Raw genomic sequence first — 14,631 nt, forward strand, 5'->3', positions numbered from 1 at the left:
ATGGCGTAGGTGGGGTCTACCTCTCTTTCCATGGAAGGCAATGAAATCCAACCACTTTGGGGTGACCGGAAAGAGCTGACGAGGTCTTCTGCAATGCAGCGACAGACTGTAATGCCCGAGGGGCATTTTTCAGAAGAGTGTTGCTGTTTCTCCATTCCTCTCTTACGCACGCACCAGACTGGATGCCTTTATCTTGCTCTCCTGTGTGGGGGGGGGGGGGGGGGGGGGGGGAGGGGGGGAGGGATCGAGGTAGCTAGCTATGGTGACTCACCTGTTTAGAGGTTAGTTGTTGGGTTGGTCATGAGGTGTGTGTGTGTGTGTGTGTGTGTTGATTAAGGGGGGAGGTGGTGGATGGGTTGTGAACTTCAACCTTAGACTTTTTTGGGTGGTGGGGCAAGCTTGATGATTTCCTCTTCTGATGGCTGGCGGATTATATCTGTAGAGAGAGAGAGAGAGAGAGAGAGAGAGAGAGAGAGAGAGAGAGAATGAGGGAGGTTAGTTTTTCGTGTTCTTTAGTATCATGGACCCTAGAGAGTTATTTACTGTCATTTTGCTCATGTGAGGCTATCAAGTATAAAGAGAGTTATTTACTTCTAAAATGGGACAAATATTAGAACCTCCTGCTATCACGCATCTTTTCTTTCACCACTGGACCAGCAAGTCTCCCGAATCACCTTTATATTTCTTGGCGGAGGGGATGCGGGTCAGTTTGGTGTCGATCTCGTCATCGTCTGAGATTTTGAGCACGGTGGTCCTGTATTCGATCACACGAGTCAACAGGTCAGGACGTCTGGAGATCTCAAAGATGTGCTCGATGTAGGAGAGGTTATCTGAAACAGGAGAGAATGACACCATTTCATGTTTGTGAAATCAGCATTGTATAATTCGCTCCAGTCAGGAAACCCATGCACTACAATATTTATTAAAAGTACTGTAGCTGTGGTCTAACATTTGCATCATCGCCCTGCAGAATCAATCAAAGAAACCACAAAACGATATCACAAAAAAAAGCCCGTAGTAGTAGTACAGTAGAATTTCATGTTAGATTTTGAAATGTCAAATGTTTTGTTAAGTATATAGGAAACTAAAAAATGGTGTGGAATTCAATATGTTAACAAGGGAACATTATTCAGCAGCTTTCATTGGACTCTATGAAGCTGAGGGAGTTCATTCTATATAGAGGGGGTGCAATTCAATATGAGAACAAGGGAACATTATTCAGCAGCTTTCACTGGACTCTATGAAGCTGAGGGAGTTCATTCTATATAGAGGGGGTGCAATTCAATATGTTAACAAGGGAACATTATTCAGCAGCTTTCACTGGACTCTATGAAGCTGAGGGAGTTCATTCTATATAGAGGGGGTGCAATTCAATATGTTAACAAGGGAACATTATTCAGCAGCTTTCACTGGACTCTATGAAGCTGAGGGAGTTCATTCTATATAGAGGGGGTGCAATTCAATATGTTAACAAGGGAACATTATTCAGCAGCTTTCACTGGACTCTATGAAGCTGAGGGAGTTCATTCTATATAGAGGGGGTGGAATTCAATATGTTAACAAGGGAACATTATTCATCAGCTTTCATTGGACTCTATGAAGCTGAATTTTATAAGGTGATGCAAAACCTTTGGCCAGAGGTGTTCGGTCTTTACCCTATAATGGCTTGGCGTTCTTCCCTGATTAGATTCCTTACCCGGGGCTAGCTTGTCATCCTTCTCCAGGTAGCTGAACCACTCCTGGGAGGATGTAATGTTCTCGCTCTGGTCTCCGGGGATGTCCTCCTTGCAGGCGGACTTCAGCTGCTCCAGGTCCTCGTTGGTGATGTTCTCAGAGAGCTCGCTGAGCAGAGAGCTGTACTCTGACATGCTCTGTGAAAGAGACGGCTCGGTTATTTTACTCAAACGCCGCTGCCGGGGAACGGATAACGATTCCTGTTTTTAAGAAAATCTATGTTTTCGTTCAGGTATCTTCAGATTTAGGTCACACCACAGCCCCCCAGTGAAAAAAAGAAACATTTCGCCACAAGATGGCGCCATTTACCAAGACGTTGTGTGTACCCAAAACCCCTGCTTCCCTGACAAACAAAGCAGGGCATTCTGTAATTTAGCAGCTCTACTACAAAAAGCCCTACCGTACCTCCTGTGTTGCTTTTGTTGGCCCTAGGAATAACCAGCAGCCCCGCATCCTGTGATCTCAGGGTGCGGTTTGGAAGATACGGGGTCAGTAACTCCTGCAAATAACTCAGTGCTAATCCATTCAGGGCCTAAGTTAACAGCAAAATTTTAAAATCAATTCTTGACTTCACAGGGAGCCAGCGTAAAGAGGCCAAAACAGGGGTAATGTGTTCACTTTTCCTGGTTTTAGTCAGAATTCTAGCTCCGGTATTCTGAACAAGCTGCAAAGCGGCATACCACACGTTTTGGGACACTAGAAAAAAGGGCATTAAAATAATCAATTCCAGATGAAACAAAGCCATGCATTAGTCTCTCTGCATCAGATACGGAAATAATTGTGCTAAGTTTGGCTATATTTCTCAAATGGTAAACAGATACTTTAATAACTTCATTAATACGAGTCTCAAATGATAGATCAGGATCAAAGATGACCCTCCAAACTCTTCATTTCTAGTTGAAGTTTTGATGAGAGTCTGCAAGGGTCGAGCTCCTGTAATAACACATTTCCTTTTAGCTGGTTCTATGATCCCACTGGCATAACCTCGGTTTTATCTCAATGCAAACTTTGAAAATTCTGTGACATTCGATGCTTGATGGTTGTAAGGCAAGTAGCACCCCGGCAGACGCAATTCCTGGATTTAGGGACAAATATAGATGGGTATCATCCGCATAGCTATGGAAGTTCACTCCGTGTCTGGGGATAATGTCACCTAACGGCTTTATATCCTGTTGACAACACTAATGGATTTTGATCTCGCTGCCGAGGGATATGTACGGCTCTCGATTTACCTCGCTGCCAATTTATTTTATGTAATTAAGTAATTGTAGAGTGACAGAGAACTGGGAGGTGGAGCGACACAGATATGTGTTTTTTTTTTTCTTCTGTCAGAGTGATTTTTTTTCGCTGTAATCATTCTAGTCACCATGGTTACTGATAACAGCACAGTATTTCAGCTTTTACCCGACTTTGACATTCAGCGCGCTCTGAGAATTTAACCCCTCTGCTTGCCGCGACTGAAAGAGTGATCTGTTTTTAAAACACATTTTCTACAGCTCTGCTTTTGCATTATCTAGAATTTTAGGATTGAGACATATATATATTTAAAGGATATTGCTGCTCTAGAAAGAGTGCAAAGAAGAGCGACCAGAATTATTCTGGTTTTAAAAGGCATGTCATATGCAGACAGGCTAAAATAACTGAATCTATCCAGTCTTGAACAAAGAAGACGATGCGGCGACCTGATTCAAGCATTCAAAATCCTAAAAGGTATTGACAATGTTGACCCAAGGGACTTTTTCGACCTGAAAAAAGAAACAAGGACCAGGGGTCACAAATGGAGATTAGACAAAGGGGCATTCAGAACAGAAAATAGGAGGCGCTTTTTTACACAGAGAATCGTGAGGGTCTGGAACCAACTCCCCAGTAATGTTGTTAAAGCCGACACCCTGGGATCCTTCAAGAAGCTGCTTGATGAGATTTTGGGATCAATAAGCTACTAACAACCAAACGAGCAAGACGGGAGCGAACGGCTTCCTCTCGTTTGTAAATTTTCTGTAGTTCTTATATAGTACAGGGTGATTAGAAAGTACGTTTACCACATCGATGATATGGTGCGCTATGTGGTAAACTTACTTTATAATCAATATCTATCTATCTATCAGCATAGCATTGAAAAATCATTTTCTTCTGGAATTTAGATATTTTATTAACATCATGAAATTAAAACAAACTACAAAATGATATTGCATCCAAAAGTCTATATCAGAAGCTACATTAGTACAACAGAAGTATTTTTTAAAATGTATCATTTTTTCAAGTGTTTGTCAGTTTTGCTGTTGAGTATATGGGGAAAACTTCAATATGCAATTCAATATGTTAGTTCATTCTATAGCGTTATCATGCAGAAACTTTTGACCAGAGCTATAGTTGCCAATCTTGGATCCAGGTAAGAGTTAACTGACAGTAACACGTTGCCACCTCTTCACCTTTTCACTCTTTCTATATAATGCGTTCTGGCTCTTTTTAGTTGCTAGGCAACCGTCTCGAGACTGAAAGGACATGGGAATGGTTGCCATGGTTCTGTCAGCTGTATATGAGAGAGAGAGAGAGAGAGAGAGAGAGAGAGAACAGAAAGAAAGAAAGAAACCCTTTTCACACCAAATCTAGTTTTATCCACTGATCCATGAAGTACTGAATAGGGTTCCCTAGGTTTTGGTTGACAGTATAATCGTAAATCTCGAAAAACTACTCACTTCTAAATCTTTTGTAGTCATTTTTGTATTACTTTAGTATAAATACATGTTAATTTGGATTCATATGTTGTTTTTTTCTGACTTTATGTGAACGAAAAGACACAAATTCGTCCGTTTTTTTGCATTTGCATTTATTTGCATGATCCTAACCCAAACCGCAAATCCTTTCTGATACAATTGTGTACTTACACATATCATGCAAAAAGATTGGCACATGAATCACATTGTAACCCTGCGTAATACCATTGTGATGACGTGGAAGCACACGTGGATTTACTCAGTAACTATGCAAACGCACAGCAACGAGAGACACTTAGTGGAAAGTGTTAAATAATAAGGCAGCAAAGTGTAAGTAAGCGAATGTCTTAACCGCTATGCAAAAGACTTAAAGGTTATAGAGCATTCGTGGCTGTAGAGCGTTTACCCTCGTCTCACCAGCAGGGGGCAGAACCCGTCACGGCAACACTAAACGAATCTGCTTGAAACCTTGCTCATTTTTCTATTTTACGCTTTCAAAACTTTAAAAACCCTTGATGTTAGGTGTGTGATGTGCGTCAAAAACACCTGGACACATCACTATTGGATACAGAAATACATCCAGTCAGATACCTGCACGTTTATAGCTGGGTTTGTCAGAACGAAGTCCGTTTTCTGTGTTACTTTATAGTGGATTTCGGTTGTAAATAATAAAAAAAAATAATAATAATAATATAATGACCCTTCCCCCAGGACCTTGGCCTGGTTGCCTCGGTAACAAAGTCAGCGGTTGCTATGCAACAGCAGCAGTGACCGAGAGAAGCAGACTGGGTCTAAATTAATAAGCAAGAACGAAAGCGAGAAAGATGATATTAGTCATAAATCTAACGGGTTGCAAGCGCGGTGATGCTTGTTTAAGAAAATTGTTTAAAAATGGTTTCCATCTCTGAAATAATGCATTCCAATTGACGAAAACGGTGCGCCGTGTGTTCAAGCCAGGTTGAAAAATAACTTCTCTGCAGCAAATTGTCAATGATCAGCTCACATTACACTTCATGTAAACGCTTCTTTAAAGGGGCATTAAAGGGAATTCAAGGCTTTGTTAATGGATGCATTCGTTTATTTGTTTAGTTACTGCACGCCTGCGTGCCTTTTATGTCAGCCCCGAATGCTATCAAGGGAAGAAGGGATTGAAATAATCAATAGACTATAATCTCACTTAATAAATGCAATGTCTTTATAGGGCCCAGTGGGGCTGTAATACCGTGTGCAATTACAGAAGCCCAGTCTAAAGCAAAGGTCGTGTTTGATTTAGAAATAAAACATCAGTTACGCGTAGTCAAACTGAAACACGCTTCTGCAGAGCCCTCTAATAGCAATGCTCCCTCAGGCAATGCAAAAAGTGGAACTTCTGAAACTACCTGCTCCCGTTAAAACCAACGCAGCTGCCTGCGATCCTGCGCCAAGAGGAAGAACCGCAAGACCGCATGATTGTACAGCTGCGGCCAAAAGTCTTGCATCACCCCTCTAGAATGAGCTAATTGAGCTTCATGAAGTCCATTGAAACCTGTTGAATAATGTTACGTTAGCATATTCAATTACACACCAGCACTTTGTATAGATTTGCACATACCTTACAGAATGACAACACTTGACAAAAATGTGACATGACATGAAATACTGCTGTACTAAGGTCCTGTAGACTTGTTTTCTACGACTATCGCTGTGTAGTTTCTTTGATTACACGATGGTGGTGAATAAAACATCAAAATGATGTTCATATAGTTGCATGTTTTTTTTTTTTAATTACCTTCTCAATCGTAAAAATTTAAGTGATGCAAAACGTGTGGCCAGAGCTGTAGAGCCGACTAAACTACATCAAACAAACCAAAACATGATTTTTTTTCTTTTGTCCATGAAACATTTATCAGAGCGCTTCATTCAAGGATTCACGTTGAACTAAGTCGGGTCATTTAATCACTCCGAAATCGAGAGCTGCCATTGGGTTTTGCAACTCTGCTATTTTTATGTCCATTCTGCTAAAAAAAATACACAAAAGCTTTGATAAGTACAGCCATTAAAAAGATACACAGAACCTAATGTACCACCACAAACTTTGAGAAACATATACACTTCACAGAATGACCCAGAGCCTAGTTATAGCCTGTCTCTTCCGATCTGTATCCCTCCCCCCTTCTCCCCTCCATTCACTTAGGGCTTGTTGCCTTGGAAACCCAGCTGAGACTGGGCAGCGAGCTCATTTCCTGGAGTCGTTATGGGAACACATCCCGCTCGAGGATGGGAGGAGGAAACAACAGCAGCTGGATTTGGGAACTGAATTAAAACTGAAATAATCCCTAGAGCCCCGACTCTCTGTCTGCCTCTCTTAACACAAGAGCTGTCAAACCTATTTCTAGATTAATTCCACAGAGGCAGAGTTGACAGGCTCCACGGTTTGTTGAATGCACCACATCTCTCTGCTGGCAGCCGAGTAGTTAACACCAAAGTCCCGTTGATTGTTGTGAGATCTTGTTTGTACAATAGCTGTATTCAAAGGTCTATAGCCACGGATTTCCGGAATAAAACAGCTGAATCATACATTCAAAACAGGCGAGGTTGTTGATTGGTTGGCTGGAAAAAAATATATTTTACTTTTGGAATCCAGCTGCAAAGAAAAATAATAGCAGGCCGTTTGTATCTGCTCGACTAGGATGCAGTCAGTATGAGCCTGCTGTTGGGAATGAACTAATTTTGCTTCATAAAGTTGAATTCTGAATAATGTTCCCTTGTTCTCATATTGAATTGCACCCCCTCTATATAGAATGAACTTCAGCTTGTCCAGTGAAAGCTGCTGAATAATGTTCCCTTGTTCTCATATTGAATTGCACCCCCTCTATATAGAATGAACTCCCTCAGCTTCATAGAGTCCAGTGAAAGCTGCTGAATAATGTTCCCTTGTTAACATATTGAATTGCACCCCCTCTATATAGAATGAACTCCCTCAGCTTCATAGAGTCCAGTGAAAGCTGCTGAATAATGTTCCCTTGTTAACATGAATTGCACCCCCTCTATATAGAATGAACTCCCTCAGCTTCATAGAGTCCAGTGAAAGCTGCTGAATAATGTTCCCTTGTTAACATATTGAATTGCACCCCCTCTATATAGAATGAACTCCCTCAGCTTCATAGAGTCCAGTGAAAGCTGCTGAATAATGTTCCCTTGTTATCATATTGAATTGCACCCCCTCTATATAGAATGAACTCCCTCAGCTTCATAGAGTCCAGTGAAAGCTGCTGAATAATGTTCCCTTGTTCTCATATTGAATTGCACCCCCTCTATATAGAATGAACTCCCTCAGCTTCATAGAGTCCAGTGAAAGCTGCTGAATAATGTTCCCTTGTTAACATATTGAATTGCACCCCCTCTATATAGAATGAACTCCCTCAGCTTCATAGAGTCCAGTGAAAGCTGCTGAATAATGTTCCCTTGTTAACATATTGAATTGCACCCCCTCTATATAGAATGAACTCCCTCAGCTTCATAGAGTCCAGTGAAAGCTGCTGAATAATGTTCCCTTGTTAACATATTGAATTGCACCCCCTCTATATAGAATGAACTCCCTCAGCTTCATAGAGTCCAGTGAAAGCTGCTGAATAATGTTCCCTTGTTCTCATATTGAATTGCACCCCCTCTATATAGAATGAACTCCCTCAGCTTCATAGAGTCCAGTGAAAGCTGCTGAATAATGTTCCCTTGTTCTCATATTGAATTTACATACTTGGACTTACTGTATGATGTATTCATCTGTACACTACACTTAGATTTCTCATAGATCTGGATAAACGCCTACCCAGTTGTCATGAAACTTGATATTAACATTATTTGCCCTGCTTTCTTTTGGAGAATATGACATTCTGGAGGCCTGCAGGTCTGCGCTTGAGATCACCAGGCACCTGATCAGTAGGGTCCATTGTAGAGGTGGAACCCGACAAAGACTGTCAACTTTAGCACAGCCAGGATGCGAACCTGTGCTCCCCTGACTGGCAATTGTGAATGCCATTTTCAATTCAAAGTCCTGTTATTTATTTATTTATTTTTGGGGGAGGGGCTTAGATTCAGGGGTGTCACTTGGAATGTCAAGGAAGTACCCTGGTCTTGATTCCCTGCCCTGGGGGGATAACGTATAAAATAATCAGCTTTCTTTCCAGCTGCTTCCATCGCCTTATCTCTCTCTCTCTTATTTATTTAAAGGTCACCCTAGCCTCAGGTGTTCCGAGTACATCAGATGCAGCCTGGCACATTTCTATCGATCTGCACCATATCCAGACATGACTTCTGTTCTCTGCAAAGTCACGCGGTCGGTGAGTCAGTGTACAGCCACTGTGCGGGAGAAACATTTGTGCATCGTCACCCGATAGCATGGACTCATTACGTCTCAATCCTAAAACCTCTAGGCGGTGCAGAGCTTTTGGCCGCAGCTGTAGAAGTGCTTTGCAAATCAACACCAGCTTGATCTCCTCAACACGGCTCCCTCACACTTAGCTAACCGCTATAGCGCACCACCTCCAGTTAGCTAGGGACCAGGCTGTGGGATTTGAACCCAGCTGGGTTTGCTTGACTGCCAGTCCTCTGGGCTCTAAACCAACCACCTCCAGAGCACACTGTGTGCGATTCAGTGGCAGCTGGGTGATTGAACACCAGCGTATTCTCCTGGAATCCACTGCACCGTTAGTCAGGAGATGAATAACACAGTCACAGAGCTGTGGGATTGAAATCCAGCTCATCCCCCCTCCACTCCCAGTCCTCTCACAACTAAAAGTTACACCATGAAGGATTGATTGATTGTCCGAGCCTGTACAGCCACAGCTTGGGGCTCAGAGTCAATAGCCCAGTGGGTCCTGCCATTGATTCTCGTTTGGAGTTGATGTGCCATGACTGAAGCTGTGTCCAATCCTGGGTCTGAGAATGATGTCATGAATGGCAGCATAAACCGGCTCTCTGATTGGCTGAAAGCAGAACGGGACTACTGTTCTGTTGAATCGCCCCTGTAATGTTTATTAGACACTCTGATCTGATTCAGCGGACTTCTCTTTCAATCAAACCGCGACGTGTTTCAATGATAAACATCCTCTTTCACATGTCTCGCCCCTGCTTTGAATAGAGCCAGGACGAGAAGCCTGCATTAAAATACACTCGCATACGAAACGGAGAAACAGAAGGAAATTGCATCAAGTTCAATGAAATCAAATTACTGCGGAGAGCATCTTTCCTTCTGAGAGAGAAAGTCGATTAGAATGGTGCATTCGTGCGTATTTACAGCGCCGTGCAGCTGCTATCTCGAATCGCTAGTTCTACTTTAACTATTTACTTGCCAGACTTGTTCTTTTTGTATGACAAATCATTAATGCAAGTAAAGTTTAACCCTCTCAAGATCACCCCTCTCCTCTCACCTCCTCCCCCACTGTACAGGACACACGCCGCCTCTGGAGCCCTATCCACTAGAGCTAACTTAACATTTGTTTATTACGCTATGGCAATTTTAAAAAGTCACATGACAGAAAATAGAACAATATTAGTTCCAGGGTCAGGTTCAAGGTCGCCTTTACATTTTGCCAAGATGTGTACCGAATGTAACAGATATATATATATATATATATATATATATATATATATATATATATATATATATATATATATATATCATGTTGATTACATGATGTTAAATAAACGATCTCAAACATGCAAAACATTTCCTTTAACGTGTCGCACGTGCAAGGAGGGGCCGCTAATCTCATTTGCAAGAGACAAAGCCATTCGCCACATCAATCGCTTGTCTGCTGATTGATCGCCTGAGAGACCAATGATTCAGCAGCCACAAAGTGATTCAGCCACCTGCCACATTCCCCTACCACACTCTGTGTGTCAAATAAGGGTCTCCTTCCCTCTGTCCTAAGTCTGTCTCCATCCAGCTGTGTCCTCAGGTCCTGGTGTCTGTGTTGAGTTTAAAGTACCGGCTAACTTTATCAGCTCTTTTTAATACAAAAAAGTTTCCACCAAAAATATTTTTTTGTCAACCGCAGGGATCAACGATATTCGTAACCAGTGTGCCACGAGGCGACATAACACTGCAAGAGTGGCATTGACTGCGGCGGCCACGAGACTTGAGTTGCGTCATTGGCGAAATGCAAGTGAAAGAATCGGGCACAATTCGACTGCATGCGTTAGAGCTTTAACTTCGACCCGCCGACAGGGGGCAGCATCCGTAACAACACAGCGAGCTGACACAGTTTCCTCAAGCCAACATGTCGATCAAAAGGGGATTGTCTGGGTTTGCTCGCAGAGCTGAACGCAACTGTTTTGAACGCATTTCCGTGAAAGCCAACGTAGTTTCTGTCGCCCTCAGCGACATCGGACGAGATTATTATTATTTTGAGTACAGAGAGGACCTCTTGGCATCTCCATTTACTTCTGCCTCAGATTTTGACTCGTAGTGATTTGGCTAGATTCCGTGGTTATGTACAATATGTGGCTTAAATGTATTTACAGTATTCAACACTTAACCTGATAGGAACCTGAAGAACGAGTGAAGCATAATTTAAAATACCAATTAAATGCGTGCTATATCACTTTGGAAACGCTACTTTATTCCACATTAAAAAAAAATGAAAAAGATATAACGTACGCTATGCATACGCAACACGAGAACGTTACATGCGGTATTGAATGCATTACATAGGCAAAGATAAGCGCTTGGTTATACAGCTAGCATATCAGGTGTGTCTCTGTTTAAAAACACACAATCAAAACTAAAATAGTCAACGTATAGAAGTAACTTCTATTGAAGTGGAGCTGGAAAACACGCAGCTATAGTGCAAGGCACAATCCCCCGAACAGCGGTATGGATAAATCATTAATTGCAGAATTCTGGAATGCGCTGGGTGTGTGTTGTACTCACTGCGGCCGGCTTGTGAGAGGCTGGGTATCCAAGTCGCAGGAACCGCTGGAATGGTGCTTGGGCTTTTGCTCCTTTCTAGAAATTGTGAAAACGGGAATTTGAGGCAATGTGGCTTTTTTTTCTTCTCTCCCCCCCCCCCCCAGGATGTATTTCAACACAATTCCGAATCCAACCTCAGCCGTTTGACTCTCTGTGCTTTCCAGTGTGATTGCTGGAGGTATCGGCTTTATAACGGCGTCTATAGATCTACGTTTTAATGTCCGGTGCAGGACGTCTCTCGCCGGCTTCTCTGTCTGCTATTAAGGAAACGCCTTTTTTTTGCTGGCAGAATGTTGTCTGACTCTGGTCTCTCTCTCTCTCTCTCTCTCTCTCTCTCTCTCTCTCTCTCTCTCTCTCTCTCTCTCTCTCTCTCTCTCTCTCTCTCTCTCTCTCCTCTCTCTCTCTCTCTCTCTCTCTCTCAGTCTCTCTCTCTCTCTCTCTCTCTCTCTCTCTCTCTCTCTCTCTCTCTCTCTCTCTCTCACACACACACATTTTTTTGAAGTGATGTCATAACACTATCCGGCCAGCAAAATCTCCTCCTTCCCCGATCTTTCTCTCAATGCGAGACTGGGACGGTGGCGTCAGCTCACAAAAGGCGGAGAGAATGGAAAGAGAGAGAGGGGGGGAGAGGAGAGAGAGAGAGATGGAGTTTAACTAGTCCATCTGCAAACTGTTTTTTTTTTTTTATTATTATTATTATTATTATTATTATTATTATTATTATTATTATTATTATTATTATTATTATTATTATTATTATTATTATTATTATTATTATTTTGCTCAGTTGTATTGGCCAGGTTACAATCCTATAGGCTTGTTCTAGTCTGTGTTTTTGGAGCTCAGACCTGCTCTCAGTCCACAGAGGCTTGGCACACAGCTTTTGGGTGCTTTCAGCAAAGCGATCATTTCAAAATTAGGAAGTTCTGACAAGGTTGTCTATTTTAGGAGTGGGAAAAGGGAACAACGCGGCCTGGTTAAAATCAGAGCGATTCTCGTTTTATACCAAAAGGGAAAAACAAAAGAACACCCTGGCGGAAAGAGAAGTGAATTATCTGATTCAAAACGCTGCTTTTAAAAATGACATTCCGCTCCTAATGAACCTAATAAACTCGGTGTGCTGCTGAATAATGCTTTCCAGTTAGGACATAAGAACATAAGAAAGTTTACAAACGAGAGGAGGCCATTCGGCCCATCTTGCTCGTTTGGTTGTCAGTAGCTTATTGGTCCCAGGGTGTCAGCTTCAAGAATATGAATCTATTGTGCTGCGTATTTGTACTGAGCGTCTGTTTGAGAACAATAGACGACTCAGCTTCAACAGCATTGCACAATGCTGTGTTCAGAGTTGCCAGAGCCGGGCAAAGTGACACCGAACGTCACCCTGATAAGCCGCCCTAAGAGATATAGAGATACAGAGATACAGAGAGAAAGAGAGATACAGAAAGAGAGAGAAAGAGAGGGAGGGAGAGATTACGAGCCTGTACAGCAAGTCCAAGCACAGAAATGCTGTGTATAATATATATATATATATATATATATATATATATATATATATATATATATATATATATATACACACACACACACACACAAAATAAATGAAGAAGGTCGAAATACTCAAAAGGAGAAATGCTCCTGAGAAAGTCTGCAAGCCAAAAACATCAAAGCACCTTTCCATTAGTGGGTGTTTTCTTTTATTTTATAATTGTTGTTGTTGTTGTTTTGAGGAACACTTAATCAGAGACACAATGTAAATTGTTACCAGTTTTTTTTTCAGTTCAAGTAAAATAGCCCAGCTGTTAGAATCCATCGTGTTTGATTGGTCGCTGGTTGAGAGTGGATGTTTTTTTTTTTAATGCAGACTCTTGCCATGTGACTCATTTCCGCTTCTAGGCAATAAATCATTTTCTTTAAAAATAAATTGAAGGTCACTATAAAAACCGCTTGGATTGGCTAGTTTCACTTCAAAGTCTTCTGACTTGTAGATTCCTTGACTTGGCAAATCCCGCGCTGATCACATTGAAGTACTTCCTGAGTTTCATTGTGGTCTCCGCATAGTCAAAAGAGCGCCGTGTCCCTGGAGAGCCTCCAGTAAGAAGGGAGCAAGCGGAGCAATCCCAGAGCGTTGGGAGACGGGTGGAACTGGATCTATGTCGCCTCAAACGGGACTTTATTGCAGTCTTTAAAATCTTACAAAGGAAATGACCAAGTTAAACTTAAGCACAGTAACCAGGACCGGAGGAGAGAAATTCAGGATAGAGGGAAGGAGACACTCCTTGCGAGAGAGAGAGAGAGAGAGAGAGAGAGAGAGTTGAGAGGATGGAATGGGTTACCCAATAGTTCCATCTCCTTTACAGCAACGTATAGCAATTGCAATGTCGCGGTTTACCGCTGGAGGGTAGTAGAGTAAAGCTGATAGATTCCGTGTTACGTGCTACGTTCTCAGCTTTATTGACTGGAGCTGCTCACTCTTGCAACCTGTTTTTGTCCACATCAGCTGTAGGCATGTCTCTCGTTTGTTGAACAGTGAGGTGCATAGCTCACATACCCTAGTCTCTTGTAAAGCGCTTTGTGATGGGGGTCCACTATGAAAGGCGCTATATAAAAATAAAGATGATTACATTATTAAAATGATATCGCGTAGAAATGCACCACCGAACTAATACCCCCCCCCCCCCCCCCGTGACAAAATAGGCAGTAAACAGGAGTCGAGGCGTAGAGGGTGGGGCTCAGATTTCAACCCCCACGCTGTTATTAATAACTGCTTTCTCCACTTTCAGTTTGGAAAGTAATATCAGTCCGTATATTATTCCCTCGCGTAACTTGACTCGTCCTCTTCGGAGTTCTATTAAGGCCTGGCATAATGCTGGCTGTTCTTTACGCTTTATCATACAGAGGGAGCGGCAGGGCTGTGCGTAAACTGACACAGATTGAAAAAATGTGACAAAATTGAGCAAGGTATACCGTACTACTGTAGTGGTTTCTGATATAGACTCTTGCAATACCATTTTTATAGCCTCTTTGATTGCATAAACAAAACATCTCTGTAAATCGCTTTGGATAAAGGCGTGTGCTAAATGACTTTAATAATAATAATAATAATAATAATAATAATAATAATAATAATAATAATAATAATAATAATAATAATAATCCGTCTGCGTGAACACAAGTTCAACGAATCTAGAATCTGCAGATTGAAACAGCCAATCGTATACCAGAACCGCTTTA

At 42.0% G+C, this 14,631-nt stretch overlaps 1 protein-coding gene across 1 annotated transcript; it reads right to left on the bottom strand.

Moving 5' to 3' along the window:
• Positions 1–286: 286 nt before the first annotated feature.
• On the bottom strand, positions 287–11,715 carry LOC121307268 (astrocytic phosphoprotein PEA-15-like). The gene is made up of 4 exons (XM_041239437.1): positions 11,362–11,715; positions 1,697–1,871; positions 675–830; positions 287–436 (listed from the first exon to the last, which is right to left on the bottom strand). Exons 2-4 carry the CDS (start codon positions 1,866–1,868, stop codon positions 372–374), a joined length of 393 nt encoding a protein of 130 aa, XP_041095371.1. The 5' UTR covers positions 1,869–1,871; positions 11,362–11,715; the 3' UTR covers positions 287–371.
• Positions 11,716–14,631: the final 2,916 nt, after the last annotated feature.

Source organism: Polyodon spathula, chromosome 54 (genome assembly GCF_017654505.1).
Source record: "Polyodon spathula isolate WHYD16114869_AA chromosome 54, ASM1765450v1, whole genome shotgun sequence".
In the NCBI taxonomy this organism is placed as follows: Eukaryota; Metazoa; Chordata; class Actinopteri; order Acipenseriformes; family Polyodontidae; genus Polyodon; species Polyodon spathula.